This window comes from Tachyglossus aculeatus, unplaced genomic scaffold (genome assembly GCF_015852505.1).
Source record: "Tachyglossus aculeatus isolate mTacAcu1 unplaced genomic scaffold, mTacAcu1.pri scaffold_131_arrow_ctg1, whole genome shotgun sequence".
In the NCBI taxonomy this organism is placed as follows: Eukaryota; Metazoa; Chordata; class Mammalia; order Monotremata; family Tachyglossidae; genus Tachyglossus; species Tachyglossus aculeatus.
This window is the reverse complement of record NW_024044860.1, coordinates 118,540-142,886: the sequence shown is the minus strand read 5'-3', so window position 1 is coordinate 142,886 and position 24,347 is coordinate 118,540. Positions and strand designations below refer to the sequence as shown.

Sequence of the window (24,347 nt, the reverse complement as noted above, 5' to 3'; positions counted from 1 at the left end):
GCTCAATAAGCAGAGCGGCCTAATAATAATAAATAATAACAATAACAAAAATAATAGTGACATTCATTCATTCAATTGTAGTAATTAAGCGCTTACTGTGTGCAGAGCACTGGGCTAAGCGCTTGGAAAGTACAATTCAGCAATACACTCGCCCGCGGGGGGGTGCTCAAGAAGCAGCTCAAGAAGCAGAGCGGCCTAATAATAATAAATAATAAGAATAATAAAATAATAGTGACATTCATTCAATCGTAGTAATTAGGCGCTTACCGTGTGCAGAGCACTGGACTAAGCGCTTGGAAAGTACAATTCAGCAATACACTCGCCCGCAGGGGGCGCCCAAGAAGCAGCTCAATAAGCAGATTGGCCTAATAATAATAAATAAGAATAATAATAAAATAATAGTGGCATTCATTCATTCAATCGTAGTAATTAAGCGCTTACTGTGTGCAGAGCACTGGGCTAAGCGCTTGGAAAGTACAATTCAGCAATACACTCGCCCGCGGGGGGGTGCTCAAGAAGCAGCTCAAGAAGCAGAGCGGCCTAATAATAAATAATAATAATAATAAAATAATAGTGGCATTCATTCAATCGTAGTAATTAAGCACTTACTATTATTATTTATTATTATTATTAATTAATAAGAATAATAAAATAATAGTGACATTCATTCATTCAATCGTAGTAATTAGGCGCTTACTGTGTGCAGAGCACTGGACTAAGCGCTTGGAAAGTACAATTCAGCAATACACTCGCCCGCAGGGGGTGCTCAAGAAGCAGCTCAATCAGCAGAGCGGCCTAATAATAATAAAGAAGAAGAATAATAAAATAATAGTGACATTCATTCATTCAATCGTAGTAATTAAGCGCTTACTGTGTGCAGAGCACTGGGCTAAGCGCTTGGAAAGCAGAATGCAGCAATACACTCGCCAGCGGGGGGGTGCTCAAGAAGCAGCTCAATAAGCAGAGCGGCCTAATAATAATAATAATATTCATTCAATCGTATTTATTGAGCGCTTACTGTGTGCAGAGCACTGTACTAAGCGCTTGGGAGGTACAAGTAATAATAAACCAATAATAATGACATTCATTCATTCATTCAATCGTGGTAACTAAGCGCTTACTGTGTGCAGAGCACTGGGTTAAGCGCTTGGGAAAGTACACTACATATGTTTTGTTTTGCCGTCTGTCTCCCCCCTTCTAGACTGTGAGCCCATTGTTGGGTAGGGACCGTCTCTATATGTTGCCAACTTGGACTTCCCAAGCGCTTAGTACAGTGCTCTGCACACAGGAAGCGCTCAATAAATACTATTGAATGAATGAATAAATAAGTACGATTGAATGAGTGTCAGGGACATTCCCAATAATAATCGTAACACTCTGCACGCACTAAGCGCCCCATCCACACGACTGATGAATGTATGAGTGAGTAATAATGATGATGGGTGAGTAATGATGATGATAATAATGATGATGAGTCAGAGGTCATGGGTTCGAATCCCACCTCCGCCACATGCCTGCTGTGTGACCTTGGGCGAGTCACTTAACTTCTCTGAGCCTCAATTCCCTCATCTGTAAAATGGAGATGAAGACGTGAGTAATAATGATGATAATAATGATGATGAGTCAGAGGTCATGGGTTCGAATCCCACCTCCGCCACATGCCTGCTGTGTGACCTTGGGCGAGTCACTTAACCTCTCTGAGCCTCAGTTCCCTCATCTGTAAAATGGGGATGAAGACGTGAGTAATAATGATGATAATAATGATGATGAGTCAGAGGTCATGGGTTCGAATCCCACCTCCGCCACGTCTGTTGTGTGACCTTGGGCGAGTCAGCTTCTCTGAGCCTCAGTTCCCTCATCTGCAAAATGGGGATGAAGACTGTGAGCCCCACCGTGGGACAACTTGATCACCTTGTATCCCCCCCAGCGCTTAGGACGGTGCTTTGCACATAGTAAGCGCTTAACAAATACCATCATCATCATTATTATTATTATTATTAGCAAGTACCGCGATGAATAATTATTAATCCTCTAAAATGGGGGCGGAGACTGTGAGCCCCAGGTGGGACAGGGCCCGGATCCAACCTGACGCTCTTAATAATAATGTCAATAATGTTGGTAATTCGCTACGGTCTTGTAGCTCCCCCGGCGCTTAGCACGCCGCCCGCCACAGAATGAGCGCTCAGTACATAGCACAGTCTTTATTATGGTCATTAGGATCGTTGGAGTTCCCATTTCCGCCGGGCGGTGGCGCTAAGGGTGCCGGGAGCGGGCGGCGGAGGCGCAAACCGTGCCGATGACGTCACGCGTGACGGACGCAGGGGGCGGGGCCGAGCGGAGGAGGCCGGTGATTGGATGAGGGGGAGAAATGGGCGGGGCCGAGCGGAGGAAGGGGCCAATCAGAGGAGGGCGGGCGGGGCCCAACAGAGGTGGGTGGGCACGACCAATCAGAGGCGGTCGGACAGGGATGCACTCTGAATGGGGGCGGGGCTAAAATGGGGAGGTGGGAGCCAATCGGATGCGAGTGGGTGGGGCTAAAATGAGGTGGGAGGAACCAATCACATGTAAGTGGGCGGGGCTAAGAAGAGGTACGAGCCAAACAGGGGCGAGTGGGTGGGGCTAAAGTGAGGTGGGAGGAACCGATCGGATGCGAGTGGGCGGGGCTAAAATGAGGTGGGAGCCAATCGGATGCGAGTGGGTGGGGCTAAAATGAGGTGGGAGAACCAACCACATGTAAGTGGGTGGGGCTAAGACGAGGTACGAGCCAATCAGGGGCGAGTGGGTGGGGCTAAAATGAGGTGGGAGGAACCGATCGGATGTAAGTGGGCGGGGCTAAGATTTGGTGCAAGCCAATCAGGCAGGACTGGGTGGGGCTAAAATGAGGTGGGAGGAGCCAATTGGATGTAAGTGGGCGGGGCTAAGATGAGGTGGGGGGAGTCAATCAGATGCGAGTGGGCAGGGCTGCGATGAGGGGGTGGGAGGAGCCATTAGGATGTGAGTGGGCGGGGCTAAAAGGAGGTGGGAGGGAGGAGCCAATTGGATGCGACTGGGTGGGGCCAAAATGAGATGAGGGAGGAGCCAATCGGAGGCAGGTGGGCGGGGCTAAAACTAGGTGAGAGGGAGGAGCCCATCGGATTCATTCATTCATTCATTCCATCGTATTTATTGAGCGCTTACTGTGTGCAGAGCACTGGACTAAGCGCTGGGGAAGTCCACTGATCCGTGCTGCTTCTCTGTTGGATGGATGAATGAATGAGGGCAGTGGGCGTGGCTAGGGTGAGGGAGGGATGGGCTGGGCTAATCAGAAGCGGGTGGGCGTGGCTTATCTGAGGGGAGGTGGGCTGGACCAATCAGAGGCAGGTAGGAGGGCCCTATCTGAGGGGAGATGGGGGACCAATCAGAGCCACGTGAGTGGGGCCAATCAGACAGGTGGGCGGGGCCAATCAGAGCCATGTGGGTGGGGCTTATCTGATGGGAAGTCGGTGGGACCAATCAGAGCCAGGTGAGCGGGGCTTATCTGAGGGGAGGTGGGTGGGACTAGGATGGGGGGTGGGCCGGACCAATCAGAGCCAGGTGGGCGGGGCTTACCTGAGGGGAAGCGGGCGGGGTTAGGATAAGGATGGAGGTGGAGGGGACCAATCAGAGGCCAGTGGGCGGGGATTCTCTGAGGGGGGGGAAATGGGCGGGACCAGAGACAGGTGGGCAGGGCTAAACTGAGGGGGGTGGTGGGCGGGGCTTATCTGAGGGGAGATGGGTGGCACCAATCAGAGACAGGTGGGCGGGGCTTATCTGGGGGGGTGGATGGGACCAATCAGAGGCCAGTGGGTGGTGCAACCAGAGCCAGGTGGGCGGGGCTTATCTGAAGGGGGAGGTGGGTGGGGCTAAACTGAGGGGAGGTGGGCGGGACCAATCAGAGGCCAGTGGGCGGGGCTTATCTGAGGGGAGGCAGGCAGGACCAATCAGAGACAGGTGGGTGGGGCTTATCTGAGGGGAGGTGGGCGGCCCAATCAGAGACAGGTGGGTGGGGCTTATCTGAGGGGAGGTGGGCGGGACCAATCAGAAGCTGGTGGGCGGGGCTAATCTGAGGGGAGGTGGGCGGGGCCAATTAGAGCCAGGTGGGCATGGCCAATCAGAGCCAGATGGGCGGGGCTTACCTGGCAGGGAGTTGGGCGGGGCTAAACTGAGGGGAGGTGGGCAGGACCAATCAGAGGCCGGTGGGCGGGGCTTACCTGAGGGGAGGTGGGCGGGACCAATCAGAGGCAGGTGGGCGGGGCTAAAGTGAGGGAAATTGGGCGGGACCAATCAGAGGCAGGTGGGCGGGGCTAAACTGAGGGGAGAGTGGGCGGGGCTAAACCCCAGGGAGGGCAGAGCTGTGATTGGTTGTCGGGGCCCAGGCCGGGGGCGGGACTTCCGGAAGCCCCCCACCCCCCTCCCCGCCGGCCTCAGTTTCCCCCCGGGGGAGGATCCCGACGCGGCCTTCTTCCCGCCCAGAGAGGGCGGGCGAGCCGGCCGGGGTCGCACCGCTCGCTGGGGGAGGGGTCCGCCCGGTGACCCCTGACCCCTGACCCCTGGGGCATTGAACCCCCCTTGCTGGGGTCGGGCTCCCGCTCTGATTTTCGGGGCGCGGGGGTCACGCGGGGGAAGGGAGAGTCGGCGCGGTCCCGCGGGCGGCTCCGGTCGGCGACATCCGGTCTCCGAAATCCCGCCCGGGCCCAGGATCCGCACTCGGCGCCGGCCCCAAAATCCCGCTCTGGCTCCGGCTGGGCCCCAGGCCCCGGACCCGGAGGCTCCCGATTCCCCCTCGGCCCCGGAACCGGGCTCGGACGCGGTGGTTCCATAATGGCGCTCGACTCACGGACTGGGCCCGGCTCCACGGCTCCAAAATCCCGCTCGGCTCCGGACCCGACGGCTCCCACAGGGCGCTCGGCTCCAAAATCGTGTCCGGCTCCGGACCCGACGGCTCCAAAACGGCGCTCGGCTCCAAAGTCGTGTCCGGCTCCGGACCCGACGGCTCCCAAATCGTGTCCGGCTCCGGACCCGACGGCTCCGAAATCTTGCTCAGCTCCAGAACCGGTTCCCAAATGGCGCTCGACTCACGAACCGGGCCAGGCTCGACGCGACGGCTCCAAAATCTGGCTCGGCTCCGGACCCGACGGCTCCAAAACGGCGCTCGGCTCCAAAATCCTGTCCGGCTCCGGACCCGACGGCTCCAAAATGGCGCTTGGCTCCAAAATCTCGCTCGGCTCCAAAATCGTATTCGGCTCCGGAGCCGACGGCTCCAAAATCTCGCTCGGCTCCAGACCCAACAGCTTCCAATTCCCCCTCGGCCCCAGAACCGGTCTCGGGGCCCATCCCGGTGGTTCCCAAATGGCGCTCGACACAGGAATCAGGCCCGGCTCGACGTGATGGCTCCAAAATCTCGCTCGGCTCCGGACCCGACGGCTCGAAAATGGCGCTCGGCTCCAAAATCGCCTTCGGCTCCGGACCCGACGGCTCCAAAATCTCGCCTGGCTCCAAAATCATGTCCGGCTCCGGACCTGACGGCTCCAAAATCCCGCTCGGCTCCAGCCCCGACGGCTCCCGATTCCTCCTCGGCCCCAGAACCAGTCTCGGGGCCCATCCCGGTGGTTCCCAAATGGCGCTCGACTCAGGAACCAGGCCCAGCTTGAGGCGACGGCTCCAAAAATCTTGCTCGGCTCCAAACCCGACGGCTCCAAAATGGTGCTCGGCTCCAAAATCGTGTCCGGCTCCGGACCTGACGGCTCCAAAATCTATCCTGGCTCCAAAATCGTGTCCAGCTGCAGACCCAATGGCTCCAAAATCGTGTCCGGCTCCGGAGCTGACGGCTCCAAAATCTCGCTCGACTCCAGACCCAACGGCTCCCAATTCACCCTCAGCCCCAGAACTGGTCTCAGGGCCTATCCCGGTGGTTCCCAAATGGCGCTCGACTCAGGAATCGGGCCCGGCTCGACGTGACGGCTCCAAAATCTCGTCCGGCTCCAGATCCGACGGCTCCAAAATCTCACTCGGCTCCAAAATCGCGTCCGGCTCCGGATCCGACGGCTCCAAAATCCCGCTCGGCTCCAAACTCGTGTCCGGCTCCGGACCCGACGGCTCCAAACTCGTGTCCGGCTCCGGACCAGACAGCTCCGAAATCTTGCTCAGCTCCAGAACAGGTTCCCAAATGGCGCTCGACTCAGGAACTGGGCCCGGCTCGACGCGACGGCTCCAAAATCTCGCTCGGCTCCAGCCCCGACGGCTCCCGGTTCCTCCTCGGCCCCAGAACCGGGCTCGGGGCCCATCCCGGTGGTTTCCAAATGGCGCTCGACTCAGGAACCGGGCCCGGCTCGAGGCGGCGGCTCCAAAATCTGGCTCGGCTCTGGATCTGATGGCTCCAAAATCTTGCTCAGCTCTGGATCCAACGGCTCGAAAATGGCGCTCGGCTCCAAAATCGTCTTCGGCTCCAGATCTGATGGCTCCAAAATCTTGCCCGGCTCCAAAATCGCGTCCGGCTCCGGACCCGACGGCTCCAAAATGGCGCTCGGCTCCAAAATCGTGTCCGGCTCCGGACCCGATGGCTCCAAAATCTCTCCCGACTCCAAAATCGTGTCCGGCTCCGGACCCGACGGCTCCAAAATCGTGTCCGGCTCCGGACCCGACGGCTCCAAAATGGTGCTCGGCTCCAAAATCATGTCCGGCTCCGGATCCGACGGCCCCAAAATCCCGCCCGGCTCCAAAATCGCGTCCGGCTCCGGACCCGACGGCTCCATAAATCGCGTCCGGCTCCGGACCCAACGGCTCCAAAATCCCGCCCGGCTCCAAAATCGTGTCCGGCTCCGGACCCGACGGCTCGAAAATGGTGCTCGGCTCCAAAATCGTGTCCGGCTCCAGACCTGACGGCTCCAAAATCACGTCCGGCTCCGTACCCGACGGCTCCAAAATCCCGCTCGGCTCCAAAATCGCGTCCGGCTCCGGACGCGACGGCTCCAAAATCTCACTCGGCTCCAAAATCGTGTCCGGCTCCGGACCCGACGGCCCCAAAATCCCGCCCGGCTCCAAAATCGCGTCCGGCTCCGGACCCGACGGCTCCCAAATCTTGTCCGGCTCCGGACCCGCCGGCTCCAAAATCCCGCCCGGCTCCAAAATCGTGTCCGGCTCCGGACCCGACGGCTCCCAAATCCCGCCCGGCTCCCAAATCGCGTCCGGCTCCGGACCCGACGGCTCCCAAATCGCGTCCGGCTCCGGACCCGACGGCTCCCGAATCGCGTCCGGCCCCCAAAATCCCGCCCGGCCCCCAAGGTCCGGCCCGGGGCGGGGGGCGGGGGGGGGGATGGAGAGGGTGGTCTCGGGGTCCCGGCAGCTACTCGCCTTTGTAGCGCGGTGGGCGCTTCTCGCGGAAGGCCTGGAGCCCCTCCAGGCGGTCTTTGGTGGGGATGGTCTGCCGGGGGGGCAACCAGAAACACCACAGTTAATCCTATTTACGAAGCGCTTACTCTGGGCCGAGCACTGTGCTAACGTGCTTGGGTAAGAATAATAAAAATTAAAATTGAAAAAAAAAAATAATAATAATAATAAAAAATAATAATAATAATAATAATGGTATTTGTGAAGCGCTTACTATGTGCCCCGGGGGGGGCAACCAGAAACACCACAGTTAATCCTGTTTACGAAGCGCTTACTCTGGGCCGAGCACTGTTCTAATGTGCTTGGGTAAGAATAATAAAAATTAAAATTAAAAAAAAAAAATAATAATAATAATAAATAATAATAATAATAATAATAATGGTATTTGTGAAGCGCTTACTATGTGCCGAGCACTGTTCTAAAGTGCTGGGGTAATAATAATAATTAATAATAATAATAATAATGATAATAATGATAATGGTATTTGTGAAGCGCTTACTATGAGCCGAGCACTGATCTAAAGTGCTGGGGTAATAATAATAATAATAATAATTAAAAAAATAATAATAATAATAATGGTATTTGTGAAGCGCTTACTATGTGCCGAGCACTGATCTAAAGTGCTGGGGTAATAATAATAATAATGATAATAATAATAATGATAATGGTATTTGTGAAGCGCTTACTATGTGCCAAGCACGGTTCTAAAGTGCTGGGGTAATAATAATAATAATAATAACCATAATAATAATAATAACCATAACAATAATAATAATAATAATAATAATAATGGTATTTGTGAAGCGCTTACTATGTGCCGAGCACTGTTCTAAAGTGCTGGGGTAATATAATAATTATAATAATAATAATAATAATAATAATAATGGTATTTGTGAAGCGCTTACTATGTGCCGAGCACTGATCTAAAGTGCTGGGGTAATAATAATAATAATGATAATAATAATAATGATAATGGTATTTGTGAAGCGCTTACTATGTGCCAAGCACGGTTCTAAAGTGCTGGGGTAATATAATAATAATAATAATAATAATAATAATAATAATAATAATAATAATAATAAGAAGAAGAAGAACAAGAAGAAGAAGAAGAATGATAATGGTATTTGTGAAGCGCTTACTATGTGCCGAGCACTGATCTGAAGTGCTGGGGTAATAATAATAATAATGATAATAATGATAATAATGATAATGGTATTTGTGAAGCGCTTACTATGTGCCGAGCACTGTTCTAAAGTGAGGAGGAGGAGGAGGAGGAGGAGGAGGAGGAGGAGGAGGAGGAGGAGGAGGAGGAGGAGGAGGAGGAGAAGAAGAAGGAGAAGAAGAAGAAGAAGAAGAAGAAGAAGAAGAAGAAGAAGAATGATAATGGTATTTGTGAAGCACTTACTATGTGCCAAGCACTGTTCTAAAGTGCTGGGGTAATAATAATAATAATAATAACCATAATAATAATAATAGTATTTGTTAAGCACTTACTATGTGCCAAGCACTGTTCTAAAGCACTTGGGTAATGATAATAATGATGGTATTTGTGAAGCGCTTACTATGTGCCGAGCACTGTTCTAAAGCGCTTGGGTAGTTATAATGATACTAATGATGGTATTTGTTAAGCGCTTACTATCTGCCAAGCACTGTTCTAAAGCGCTTGGGTAATTATAATGATACTAATGATGGTATTTGCTAAGCGCTTACTATGTGCCGAGCACTGTTCTAAAGCGCTTGGGTAATTATAATGATACTAATGATGGTATTTGTGAAGCGCTTACTATGTGCAGAGCACTGTTCTAAAGCGCTTGGGTAATAATAATAATAATAATAATAATAATATTAATAATGATGGTATTTGTGAAGAGTTTACTATGTGCTGACCACTGTTCTAAAGCGCTTAGGTAATGATAATGATAATAATGATGGCATTTGTTAAGCGTTTACTATGTGCCCAGCACTGTTCTAAAGTGCTTGGGTAATAATAACAATAATAATGATGGTATTTGTGAAGCGCTTACTATGTGCCGAGCACTGTTCTAAAGCGCTTGGGTAATAATAATAATAATAATAATAATAATGATGGCATTTGTTAAGCGTTTACTATGTGCCCAGCACTGTTCTAAAGTGCTTGGGTAAGAATAACAATAATAATGATGGTATTTGTGAAGCGCTTACTATGTGCCGAGCACTGTTCTAAAGCGCTTGGGTAATAATAATAATAATAATAATAATGATGATGGTATTTGTTAAGCGCTTACTATGTGCCAAGCACTGTTCTAAAGTGCTTGGGTAATAATAACAATAATAATAACAATAAGAATGATGGTATTCGTGAAGCACTATGTGCCAAGCACTGTTCTAAAGCGCTTGGGTAATAATAATAATAATAATAATGGTATTTGTTAAGTGCTTATTATGTGCCAAACGCTGTTCTAAAACGCTTGGGTAATAATAATAATAGTAATAATAATAATAATAATAATAATAATAATGATGGTATTTGTGAAGAGTTTACTATGTGCTGACCACTGTTCTAAAGCGCATAGGTAATAATAATGATAATAATGATGGTATTTGTTAAGTGTTTACTATGTGCCGAGCACAGTTCTAAAGCGCTTGGGTAAGAATAACAATAATAATGATGGTATTTGTGAAGCGCTTACTATGTGCCGAGCACTGTTCTAAAGCGCTTGGGTAAGAATAATAATGATAATAATAATAATAATAACAACAATAATAATAATAGTAATAGTTGTTAAGCGCTTATTATGTGCCCAGCACTGTTCTAAAGCGCGTGGGTAATAATAACAATAATAATGATGGTATTTGTGAAGCGCTTACTATGTGCCAGGCGCTGTTCTAAAGCGCTTGGGTAATAATTATAATAATAACGATGATATTTGTGAAGTGCTTGCTATGTGCCAAGCACTGTTCTAAAGCGCTTGGGTAATAATGAGAATAATAATAATAATAATAATAATAATAATAATAATAGTAATAATGGCATTTATTAAGCGCTTACTATGTGCCAAGCACTGTTCTAAGCGCTGGGGAGTTGACAAGGTGATCAGGTTGTCCCACGGGGGGTTCACAGTCTTCATCCCCATTTTCCAGATGAGGGAACTGAGGCCCAGAGAAGGGAAGTGACACGCCCAAGGTCACCCAGCTGACACGGGGCGGAGCCGGGATTCGAACCCAGGACCTCGGACTCCAAAGCCCGGGCTCTTTCCGCTGAGCCCCGCTGCTTCTCTAGCCCCGCCGAGACGGGGCCGTCGGGTTGTCCCCCCCCCGCCGCGGGGCTCACGGTCTTCAACCCCACTTGACGGAGGAGGGAAACTGAGGCCCAGAGAGCAGCGTGGCTCCGTGGAAAGAGCCCGGGCTTTGGAGTCGGAAGTCACGGGTTCAAATCCCGGCTCCGCCGACTGTCCGCTGGGTGACTTTGGGCCAGTCACTTCCCTTCTCTGGGCCTCAGTTCCCTCCTCTGGAAAATGGGGATGAAGACCGGGAGCACCCCGGGGGACAACCCCATCACCTTGTGACCTCCCCGGCGCTTAGAACAGTGCTTGGCACATAGTAAGCGCTTAACAAATACCATTATTATTATCATTATTATTATTATTATTATTACCCAAGCGCTTCAGAACAGTGCTTGGCACATAGTAAGTGCCTAACAAATGCCATCATTATTATTATTATTATTATTCTTATTTTTATTATTACCCAAGCGCTTCAGAACAGTGTTTGGCACATAGTAAGCGCTTAACAAATACCATTATTATTATTATTATTATTATTATTATTGTTATTATTATTGTTACCCAAATGCCATCATTATTATCACTCAAATCCCGGCTCTGTCCCTTGTCAGCTGTGTGACTTTGGGCGAGCCACTCCCCTTCTCTGGGCCTCAGTTGCCTCATCTGTCAAATGGGGATGAAGACCGGGAGCCCCATGGGGGACAACCTCATCACCTTGTGACCTCCCCGGCGCTTAGCACAGTGCTTGGCACGTAGTAAGCGCCTAATAAATGCCATCTTTATTATCATTATTATTATTATTCAAATCCCGGCTCTGTCCCTTGTCAGCTGTGTGACTTTGGGCGAGCCACTCCCCTTCTCTGGGCCTCAGTTGCCTCATCTGTCAAATGGGGATGAAGACCGGGAGCCCCCCGGGGGACAACCCCATCACCTTGTGACCTCCCCGGCGTTTAGAACAGTGCTTGGCACACAGTAAGCGCTTAATAAATGCCATCTTTATTATCATTATTATTATTATTCAAATCCCGGCTCTGTCCCTTGTCAGCTGGGTGACTTTGGGCGAGCCACTCCACTTCTCTGGGCCTCAGTTCCCTCATCTGTCAAATGGGGATGAAGACCGGGAGCCCCCCGGGGGACAACCCCATCACCTTGTGACCTCCCCGGCGCTTAGCACAGTGCTTGGCACATAGTAAGCGCCTAATAAATGCCATCTTTATTATCATTATTATTATTATTCAAATCCCGGCTCTGTCCCTTGTCAGCTGTGTGACTTTGGGCGAGCCACTCCCCTTCTCTGGGCCTCAGTTCCCTCATCTGTCAAATGGGGATGAAGACCGGGAGCCCCCCGGGGGACAACCCCATCACCTTGTGACCTCCCCAGCGCTTAGAACAGTGCTTGGCACATAGTAAGTGCTTAACAAATACCATTATTATTATCATTATTATTATTATTATTATTATTACCCAAGCGCTTCAGAACAGTGCTTGGCACATAGTAAGTGCCTAACAAATGCCATCATTATTATTATTATTATTATTATTTTTATTATTACCCAAGCGCTTCAGAACAGTGTTTGGCACATAGTAAGTGCTTAACAAATACCATTATTATTATTATCATTATTATTATTATTATTATTGTTACCCAAATGCCATCATTATTATCACTCAAATCCTGGCTCTGTCCCTTGTCAGCTGTGTGACTTTGGGCGAGCCACTCCCCTTCTCTGGGCCTCAGTTCCCTCATCTGTCAAATGGGGATGAAGACCGGGAGCCCCCCGGGGGACAACCCCATCACCTTGTGACCTCCCCGGCGCTTAGCACAGTGCTTGGCACATAGTAAGCGCCTAATAAATGCCATCTTTATTATCATTATTATTATTATTCAAATCCCGGCTCTGTCCCTTGTCAGCTGTGTGACTTTGGGCGAGCCACTCCCCTTCTCTGGGCCTCAGTTCCCTCATCTGTCAAATGGGGATGAAGACCGGGAGCCCCCCGGGGGACAACCCCATCCCCTTGTGACCTCCCCGGCGCTTAGCACAGTGCTTGGCGCATAGTAAGCGCTTAATAAGCGCTTGTACATATTTATTACTCTATTTACTTGTCCCTATCTATTCTATTTATTTTATTTTGTTAGTAGGTTTGGTTCTGTTCTCCGTCTCCCCCTTTTAGACTGTGAGCCCGCTGTCGGGTAGGGACTGTCTCTATATGTTGCCAATTTGTCCTTCCCAAGCGCTTAGTACAGTGCTCTGCACATAGTAAGCGCTCAATAAATACGATTGATGATGATGATGATGATGACTGTCTCTAGATGTCGCCAACTTGGACTTCCCAAGCGCTTAGTACAGCGCTCTGCACACAGGAAGCGCTCAATAAATACGATTGATGATGATGATGATGATGACTGTCTCTAGATGTTGCCGACTTGGACTTCCCAAGCGCTCAGTACAGCGCTCTGCACACAGGAAGCGCTCAATAAATACGATTGATGATGATGATGATGATGACTGTCTCTAGATGTTGCCGACTTGGACTTCCCAAGCGCTCAGTACAGCGCTCTGCACACAGGAAGCGCTCAATAAATACGATTGATGATGATGATGATGATGACCGTCTCTAGATGTTGCCGACTTGTACTTCCCAAGCGCTCAGTACAGCGCTCTGCACATAGTAAGCGCTCAATAAATACGATTGATGATGATGATGACTGTCTCTAGATGTCGCCGACTTGGACTTCCCAAGCGCTCAGTACAGCGCTCTGCACACAGGAAGCGCTCAATAAATACGATTGATGATGATGATGATGATGATGACTGTCTCTAGATGTTGCCGACTTGGACTTCCCAAGCGCTCAGTACAGCGCTCTGCACACGGTAAGCGCTCAATAAATACGATTGATGATGATGATGATGATGACCGTCTCTAGATGTTGCCGACTTGGACTTCCCAAGCGCTCAGTACAGCGCTCGGCACACAGGAAGCGCTCAATAAATACGATTGATGATGATGATGACTGTCTCTAGATGTTGCCGACTTGGACTTCCCAAGCGCTCAGTACAGCGCTCAGCACACAGGAAGCGCTCAATAAATACCATTGATTGATTGATTGATTAATAAGTGACAATAAAAAAAATAAAAAAGGGCAGGGACTTGCTCAAGGGCAAGCGGTTCGGCCCCCCCCCCCCGACGCCCGGACCAACCTGAGCGTAGCAGGCCTCTTCTATGGCCAGTCCGGTCACCAGGTCGACCTGTGGGGGACCCCGGAAATGGGGTGGGTGTGACCCCCGCCCTTTGACCTTTCCCCTCCCCCTGACCCCACAATGACCTCATTCCCCCCCCCGGTGACCTTCCCCCCCCTCCCCTGGACTCTGGCGCGACCTCCCCGCCCCCACAATGACCTCTTGACCCGCCGGTGACCTTCCCCCGACCCCCCCACGGCCGCTGACCCGGTGACCTCGGACTGACCTCCATCCCCTGGTTGATGGCCAGCTTCGCCGCCCTCACGGCCACCGGGCCCTGCGGGGGGGAGGAAGGGGGGGCGGGGGGTCACAGAGGGGATGGGGAGGAAAGGGGGGGTCCGGGGAGGGGTCAGAGGGGAAGGGGCGGGACTGGACGGATGGGCGGGGTCGCGGGGTGATGGACAGGCCCAGGGAGGGGCCTACTGACCAATGGGAGGGGTTGGAAGGAGGTGGGCGGGGTAACAGGGTGATGGACAGGCCCAGGGAGGGGCCTACTGACCAATGGGAGGGGCTGGAAGGTGGTGGGTGGGGTCACGGGGTGATGGACAGGCCCGGGGCGGGGCCTACTGACCAATGGGAGGGGCTGGAGGGATGTGGGCGGGGTTGCGGGTTGATGGACAGGACCAGGGCGGGCCTATGGACCAACGGGAGGGGCCAGAAGGAGGTGGGCGGGGTCGCAGGGTGATGGACAGGCCCAGGGCAGGGCCTATGGACCGATGGGAGGGGCCAGAAAGGAGGTGGGCGGGGTCACGGGGTGATGGACAGGACCAGGGCGGGGGCCTACTGACCAATGGGAGGGGCCGGAGGGAGGTGGGCGGGGCCACGGGGTGATGGACAGGACCAGAGCAGGTCTTACGGACCAATGGGAGGGGCCGGAGGGAGGTGGGCGGGGTTGCGGGGTGATGGACAGGCCCGGGGCGGGGCCTACTGACCAATGGGAGGGGCCGGAGGGAGGTGGGCGGGGCCACGGGGTGATGGACAGGACCAGAGCAGGTCTTACGGACCAATGGGAGGGACCGGAGGGAGGTGGGCGGGGCCGCGGGGTGATGGACAGACCCAGGGAGGGACCTACTGACCAATGAGAGGGGCTGGAAGGAGATGGGTGGGGGTCACAGGGTTATGGACAGGCCCAGGGCGGGGCCTATGGACCAATGGGAGGGGCTGGAGGGAGGTGGGCGGGGTCACGGGGTGATGGACAGGCCCAGGGCGGGGCCTATTGACCAATGGGAGGGGCTGGAGGGATGTGGGCGGGGTCACGGGTTGATGGACAGGTCCAGGGCAGGCCTATGGACCAATGGGAGGGGATGGAAGGAGGTGGGCGGGGTCACATGATGATGGACAGGACCAGAGCGGATCTTACGGACCAATGGGAGGGGCCGGAGGGAGGTGGGCGGGGTTATGGGGTGATGGACAGGCCCAGGGCAGGTCTATGGGCCAATGGGAGGGGCTGGAAGGAGGTGGGCGGGGTCACGGGGTGATGGACAGACTCAGGGCGGGGCCTACTAACCAATGGGAGGGGCTGGAAAGGAGGTGGGCGGGGCCACAGGGTGATGGACAGGCCCAGGGTGGGGCCTATGGACCAATGGGAGGGGCCAGAAGGAGGTGGGTGGGGTCATGGGGTGATTGACAGGCCCAGGGCGGGCCTAGGGACCAATGGGTGGGGCTGGAAGCCGGGCGGGGCCACAGGGTGATTGACAGGCCCAGGGTGGGGACTGCGGACAAATGGGAGGGGCCGGGGGGAGGTGGGCGGGGCCACGGGGTGATGGACAGGCCCAGGGCAGGGCCTATGGACCAATGGGAGGGGCTGGAAGCTGGGCGGGGCCACAGGGTGATGGACAGGCCCAGGGCGGGGGCCTACTGACCAATGGGAGGGGCTGGAGGGATGTGGGCGGGGTTGCGGGGTGATGGACAGGCCCAGGGCGAGCCTACGGACCAATGGGAGGGGCCGGAAAGGAGGTGGGCGGGGTCACGGGTGATGGGCAGGCCCAGGGTGGGGCCTACTGACCAATGGAAGGGGCAAAAAAGGAGGTGGGAGGGGTCATGGGGCGATGGACAGGACCAGGGCGGGGCCTATGGACCAATGGGAGGGGCTGGAAGGATGTGGGCGGGGTTGCAGGGTGATGGACAGGCCCAGGGCGGGGCCTACGGACCAATGGGAGGGGCCGGAAGGGGGTGGGCGGGGTCACGGGGTGATTGACAGGCCCAGGGTGGGCCTAGGGACCGATGGGAGGGGCTGGAAGCTGGGTGGGGCCACAGGGTGATGGACAGGCCCAGGGCGGGGACTATGGACCAATGGGAGGGGCCGGAAGCTGGGCGGGGTCACGGGGTGATGGACAGGCCCAGGGCGGGGCCTACGGACCAATGGGAGGGGCCGCAGGGTGATTGACAGGCCCAGGGCCGGGCCTAGGGACCGACGGGAGGGGCCGGAAGGAGGCGGGCGGGGGGGGGGTCCCTCCGGGCTGCCAACCTGTCCTCCCAGGCGCTTAGTCCGGTGCTCCGCCCACCGGAGGCGCTCAGTACATAGACCGAGTGACCGATCGGGGGCCGACGGCGGGGGGGGGAGGGGGCCCCGCTCACCTGGGGGAGGAATTCGCGGGCGAGGGCGAGGGCCCTTCGGTAGGCGGCGTCCCCCTGGCCGTTCTGCGGGGGGCTGTGGGTGACCAGGCCCGCGGCCCGCGCCTCGGCGCCGTCCAGCAGGCGCCCCGAGAAGATCAGCTCCTTGGCCAGCGCCGGGCCCACCGTCCGCGGGAGCCTCTGCGTCCCACCTGCCCGGAGACGACACCCGTGCGCGCGCGCGCACACCCTCACCACAACGCTCAGCCCTACACAACCCACACACAACCCTCCCAGGGACCCCGACCCCCCCGGGATCTCCCCTCTCCGTCTCGGACTCTCTCCATCGCCTCTCTATTGTCCATCTCTGACCGTCTCCCCTCCCTCTCTGTCTCTCCCCTCTCTCCGTCTCTGTCTCTCCTCTCTCCATCCCAGACTGTCTCCTCTCCATCTCTGTCTCTCCCCCTCTCCGTCTCTGTCTCTCCCCTCTCTCCATCCCAGTCTCTCCCCTCCCTCCATCCCAGTCTCTCCCCTCTCTCTCCATCCCTGTCTCTCCCCCTCCATCTCTGTCTCTCCCCTCTCCATCTCTGACTCTCCTTTCTCCATCACCTTTCTACTGCCCATCTCTGACCGTCTCCCCTCCCTCTCTGTCTCTCCCCTCTCTCCGTCTCTGTCTCTCCTCTCTCCATCCCAGACTGTCTCCTCTCCATCTCTGTCTCTCCCCCTCTCTGTCTCTGTCTCTCCCCTCTCTCCATCCCTGTCTCTCCCCTCTCCATCTCTGACTCTCCTTTCTCCATCGCCTCTCTACTGTCCATCTCTGTCTCCCCTCCATCTCTGTGTCTCCCCTCTCTCCATCCCTGTCTCTCCCCTCTCTCTGTCTCTGTCTCTCCCCTCTCTCTCTCTCCCTCCATCTCTGTCTCTCCCCTCTCTCCATCCCTGTCTCTCCCCGTCCATCTCTGTCTCTCCCCTCTCCATCTCTGACTCTCCTTTCTCCATCGCCTCTCTACTGCCCATCTCTGACCGTCTCCCCTCCCTCCCTGTCTCTGCCCTCTCCATCGCCTCTCTATTGTCCATCTCTGACCGTCTCCCCTCCATCTCTGTCTCTCACCATCCATCTTTGTCTCTCCCCCTCCATCTTTGACTCTCCTTTCTCCATCGCCTCTCTACTGTCCATCTCTGACCGTCTCCCCTCCCTCTGTCTCTCCCCTCTCCATCGCCTCTCTATTGTCCATCTCTGACCGTCTCCCCTCCATCTCTGTCTCTCCCCGTCCATCTTTGTCTCTCCCCCCATCTCTGTCTCTCCCCTCTCCATCGCCTCTCTATTGTCCATCTCTGACCCTCTCCTTGTCCATCTCTGTCTCTCCCCTCTCCATCTCTGACTCTCCTTTCTCCATCACCTCTCTACTGTCCATCTCTGACCGTCTCCCCTCCCTCTCTGTCTCTCCCCTCTCCATCGCCTCTCTATTGGCCATCTCTGACCCTCTCCCAGTCCATCTCTGTCTCTCCCCTCTCCATCTCTGTCTCTCCCCTCTCTCCATCTCTGTCTCTCCCCTCTCCATCGCCTCTCTATTGGCCATCTCTGACCCTCTCCCTGTCCATCTCTGTCTCTCCCCTCTCCATCTCTGTCTCTCCCCTCTCTCCATCTCTGTCTCTCCATCCCAGACTGTCTCCTCTCCATCTCTGTCTCTCCCCCTCTCCGTCTCTCTCTCCCCTCTCTCCGTCTCTGTCTCTCCCCTCTCTCCATCCAAGTCTCTCCCCCTCCATCTCTGTCTCTCCCCTCTCCATCTTTGTCTCTCCCCTCTCCATCGCCTCTACTGTCCATCTCTGACCATCTCCCCTCCCTCTCTGTCTCTCCCCTCTCCATCACCTCTCTATTGTCCATCTCTGACCCTCTCCCTGTCCATCTCTGTCTCTCCCCGTCCATCTCTGTCTCTCCCCTCTCCATCTCTGACTCTCCTTTCTCCATCGCCTCTCTACTGTCCATCTCTGTCTCCCCTCCATCTCTGTCTCTCCCCTCTCCATCACCTCTCTATTGTCCATCTCCTTGTCCATCTCTGTCTCTCCCCGTCCATCTCTGTCTCTCCCCTCTCCATCTCTGACTCTCCTTTCTCCATCGCTTCTCTATTGTCCATCTCTGACCCTCTCCATCCATCTCTGTCTCTCCCCTCTCCATCTCTGACTCTCCTTTATCGCCTCTCTATTGTCCATCTCTGACCGTCTCCCCCCATCTGTCTCCGTTCATCCCTGTCTCTGCCCTCTCCATCTCTGTCTCTCCCCCTCCATCTCCGACTCTCCCCTCTCCATCGCCTCTCTACTGTCCATCTCTGTCTCCCCTCCATCTCTGTCTCTCCCCTCTCCATCTCTCACTGTCCCTTCTCCATCTCTGTCTCTCCCCTCTCCATCTCCGACTCTCCTTTCTCCAACGTCTCTCTACTGTCCACCTCTGTCTCCCCTCCATCTCCGTCTCTCCCCCTCCATCTCTGTCTCTCCCCTCTCCATCTCCGACTCTCCCCTCTCCATCGCCTCTCTACTGTCCATCTCTGTCTCCCCTCCATCTCCGTCTCTCCCCATCCATCTCTGTCTCTCCCCTCTCCATCTCTCACTGTCCCTTCTCCATCTCTGTCTCTCCCCCTCCATCCCTGACTCTCCCCTCTCCATCGCCTCTCTATTGTCCATCTCTGACCATCTCCCCTCCATCTCTGTCTCTCCCCATCCATCTCTGTCTCTCCCCCCTCCATCTCTCACTGTCCCCTCTCCATCTCTGACTCTCCTTTCTCCATCGCCTATTGTCCATCTCTGTCTCCCCTCCATCTCTGTCTCTCCCCATCCGTCTCTGCCTCTCCCCTCTCCATCTCTCACTGTCCCTCCTCTCTGTCTCTCCCCCCTCCATCTCTCACTGTCCCTTCTCCCTCTCTGTCTCTCCCCCCTCCAACTCTGACTCTCCTTTCTCCATCGCCTACTGTCCATCTCTGACCGTCTCCCCTCCATCTCCGTCTCTCCCTTCTCCATCTCTGCCTCTCTCCTCTGTCTCTGACTGTCCCCATCTCTGTCTCTCCCTTCTCCGTCTCCATCTCTCCCCTCTCCATCTCTGTCTCTCCCTCCTCATCTCCGTCTCTCCCCTCTCTCCATCTCTGTCTCTCCCCCCCTCCGTCTCTGTCTCTCCCCTCTCCATCTCTGTCTCTCCCCCTCCGTCTCTGTCTCTCCCTCTCTGTCTCTCCCCTCTCCATCTGTCTCTCCCTTCTCCGTCTCCGTCTCTCCGTCTCCGTCTCCCCCACTCCCTCCCTCCCGGGGGGCACCTGCTCCGGGGATGACGGCCAGTTTGGTCTCCACCAGCCCCATCTTCGCCGAGGCCGCTGCGAAAAGCCGGAGAGAAAGAGGGGGCGGGGGAAGCCATGAGAAGCGGCGTGGGCCCGGCCTTCGGAGTCCGAAGTCCCGGGTTCGAACCCCTCGTCGGCTGGGTGACCTTGGGCCAGTCACTTCCCTTCTCCGGGCCTCAGTTTCCCCCTCTGCCCGATGGGGATGAAGACCGGGAGCCCCCCCAGGGGACAACCTCATCACCTTGTAACCTCCCCGGCGCTCAGAACAGTGCTGGGCACATAGTAAGCGCTTCACAAAGGCCGTCATCACTCAATGGAAGGAGCCCGGGCTTTGGAGTCGGAGGTCCTGGGTTCGAATCCCGGCTCCGCCCCCTGTCAGCTGGGTGACTTTGGGCCGGTCGCTTCCCTTCTCCGGGCCTCAGTTCCCTCATCTGGAAAATGGGGATGAAGACCGGGAGCCCCCCGGGGGACAACCCCATCACCTTGTTAACCTCCCCGGCGCTCAGAACAGCGCACAGCACATAGTAAGCGCTTAATAAATGCCGTTATTATTATCATTACTATGATTATTATTCTCTGAGCCTCAGTTACTTCACCTGTAAAATGGGGATGTGAGCCCCCCACCCCGGGGGACAATCTGATCACCTTGTACCCTCCCCAGTGCTTAGAACAGTGCTAAGCGGCACAGAGTAAGCGCTTAACAAATGCCATCGTTATTAACAACATTACAATATTTATATTATTGCTATAATATTACAAGATTATAATTATTATAATTATTAGTAGTAGTATATTATAGTGCAGTACCGATATTATAGCATATATTATATATAGCATGTATGCATTACATATATCACATAGCATACATTATATATATATATATTATACACATTGCATATATTATATCTCATATAGTATATATTACATATATAGTATGCAGTATGTATATATAGTATATAGCATATAGCATATATATAGTATATAGTATGCATACATAGTATGTTATATACACATTATAAACAGTATATATTGCGTATATTACATGTTATATGTGTGGTATATATTATACAGTATACATTATATAGCATATATATAGCATATACAGTTATGATATGACATTATACTATATTATATGCAATACATTCTTATATATCCTAAATGCCATCTTCATTGTGATTGCCATCACGACTACCATCATTAATTGGTAATATCATCACTGATATTATTATGGATATGGATATCGCATTCTTATGATGAATGCAATTAAAATTACAATGATATAGTATCATTACGATATAATATCGTGTAATACTATCGCATGGTGATAGATGATTATGCGTATATTATACGCATAATATGATCGTATGATGATATTATGATTATACGTATATTATACGTGCCGTGTGATATGACCGTATGATGATATTATGGTTATACGTCTATTATACGTGCCGTGTGATATGACCGTATGAAGATATTATGATTATACGTAGATTATACGTACCGTATGATATGATCGTATGATGATATTATGATTACACGTAGATTATACGTACCGTCTGATATGATCGTATGATGGTATTATGATTATAATGGGATATGATGATGGGACGTTATATGATAGTGATATCACAATAACTATACTATTGTGACGGAATAGTACAGTGATATGGATATAATCGTGTTATTATAATGTAATATGTTACGATGATTATCATATTATGGCAGTATTTTAATGTTATAATGTGATATATGTTAGTCTATATGATGAGCGCCGTCACCCTTGTGATGACGTATGATATTATGGTTACACGTATATTATACGGACCGTATGATATGATCGTATGATGATATTATGATTATACGTATATTATACGTACTGTATAATATGACCGTATGATATTATGATTATACGTATATTATACGTACCGTATGATATGACCGTATGATGATATTGTGATTATACATATATTATACGTGCCGTATAATATGATCGTATGAGGATATTATTATTATAATGGGATATGATGAGGGGACGTTATATGATAGTGATATCACAATAACTATACTATTGTGACGGAATATTACAGTGATATGGATATAATCGTGTTATTATAATGTAATATATTACGATGATTATCATATTATGGCAGTATTGTAATATTATAATGTGATATATGTTGGTCTATATGATGAGTGCCGTCATCCTTGTGATGACGTATGATATTATGGTTATACGTATATTATACGTACTGTATGATATGATCGTATGAGGATATTATGATTATACGTATATTATACGTCCCGTATGATATGATCGTATGATGATATTATGATTACACGTATCTTATACGTACCGCATGATATGACCGTATGATGATATTATGATTATAATGGGATATGATGATGGGACGTTATATGATAGTGATATCACAATAACTATACTATTGTGATGGAATATTACAGTGATATGGATATAATCGTGTTATTATAATGTAATATATTACGATGATTATCATATTATGGCAGTATTGTAATGTTATAATGTGATATATGTTGGTCTATATGATGAGCGCCGTCACCCTTGTGATGACGTATCATATTATGGTTATACGTATATTATACGGACCGTATGATATGATCGTATGATGCTATTATGATCATACGTATATTAATATGACCGTATGATGATATTATGATTATATGTATATTATACGTACCGTATGATATGATCGTATGATGATATTATGATTATAATGGGATATGATGATGGGATGTTATATGACAGCGATATCACAATAACTATACTATTGTGACGGAATATTACAGTGATGTGGATATAATTGTGTTATTATAATGTAATATATTATGATGATTATCATATTATGGCAGAGTTGTAATGTTATAATGTGATATATGTTGGTCTATATGATGAGTGCCGTCATCCTTGTGATGACGTATGATATTATGGTTATACTTATATTGTACGGACCGTATGATATGATCGTATGAGGATATTATGATTATACGTATATTATACGTACCGTCTGATATGATCGTATGAGGATATGATGATTACAATGGGATATGATGATGGGACGTTATATGATAGTGATATCACAATAACTATACTATTGTGGCGGAATATTACAGTGATGTGGATATAATCGTGTTATTATAATGTAATATATTACGATGATTATCATATTATGGCAGTATTGTAATGTTATAATGTGATATATGTTGGTCTACATGATGAGTGCCGTCATCCTTGTGATGACGTATGATATTATGGTTATACTTATATTGTACGTACCGTATGATATGATCGTATGAGGATATTATGGTCATACGTATATTATACGTACCGTATGATATGATCGTATGATGATATTATGGCTATACGTATATTATACGTACAGTATGATATGATCGTATGAGGATATTATGATTATACGCATATTATACGTACCGTATAATACGATTGTATGATGATGTTATGATTATATGTATATTATACGTACCGTATAATATGATCGTATGAGGATATTATGATTATAATGGGATATGATGATGGGACGTTATATGGTAGCGACATCACAATAACTATACTATTGTGACGGAATATTACAGTGACGTGGATATAATCGTGTTATTATAATGTAATGTATTACGATGATTATCATATTATGGCAGTGTTATAATGTTATAAAGTGATACATGTTAGTCTATATGATGAGCGCCGTCACCCTTGTGATGACGTATGATATTATGGCTATACGTCTATTATACGGACCGTAAGATATGATCGCATGATAATATTACGGTTTTACGTATATCACACGTACCGTGTAATATGATCGTATTGGCTATAATCGTGTTATTATCATGTAGTATATTACGGTGATTATCACATGATGGCAGTGTTGTAATGTTATAATGTGATATATGGTAGTCTATATGATGAGCGCCGTCACCCTTGTGATGACGTATGATATTATGCTTATACGTCTATTATACGGACCGTATGATATGATCGTATGATGATATTATGGTTATACGTATATTATATGTACCGTATGATATGATCGCATGATAATATTATGATTACACATATATCATACGTGCCGTATGATATGATCATATGAGGATATTATGATTATACGTATATTATGCGTACCGTATATGATCGTATGATATTGTGATTATACGTATATTATACGTACCGTATATGATCGTATGATGATTTTATGATTATACGTATACTATACGTACCGTATAATATGATCGTATGAGGATATTATGATTATATGATAGTGATATCACAATAACTATACTATTGTGACGTGATATTACAGTGATGTGGATATAATCGTGTTAATACAATGTACTATATTGCGATAATTATCATATTATGGCAGTGTTATAATGTTATAATGTGATATATGGTAGTCTATATGATGAGTGCCGTCACCCTTGTGATGACGTATGATATTATGGTTATACGTCTATTATACGGACCGTATGATATGATCGTATGATGATATTACGGTTATACGTCTATTATACGT

General features: G+C 50.6%; 1 protein-coding gene across 1 annotated transcript in view; it reads right to left on the bottom strand.

Moving 5' to 3' along the window:
- Nucleotides 1-7,260: 7,260 nt before the first annotated feature.
- Nucleotides 7,261-24,347, bottom strand: part of LOC119922935 (methylglutaconyl-CoA hydratase, mitochondrial-like) — a 70,135-nt gene continuing 53,048 nt past the window's right edge. Inside the window, exons 7-11 of the mRNA XM_038742554.1 lie at nucleotides 19,756-19,812; nucleotides 16,484-16,671; nucleotides 14,133-14,183; nucleotides 13,868-13,915; nucleotides 7,261-7,438 (exon numbers count right to left, since the gene is read on the bottom strand). Coding sequence (XP_038598482.1) covers nucleotides 7,361-7,438; nucleotides 13,868-13,915; nucleotides 14,133-14,183; nucleotides 16,484-16,671; nucleotides 19,756-19,812 — 422 coding nt within the window. The 3' untranslated portion in view covers nucleotides 7,261-7,360. The remainder of the gene's footprint in view (nucleotides 7,439-13,867; nucleotides 13,916-14,132; nucleotides 14,184-16,483; nucleotides 16,672-19,755; nucleotides 19,813-24,347) is intronic.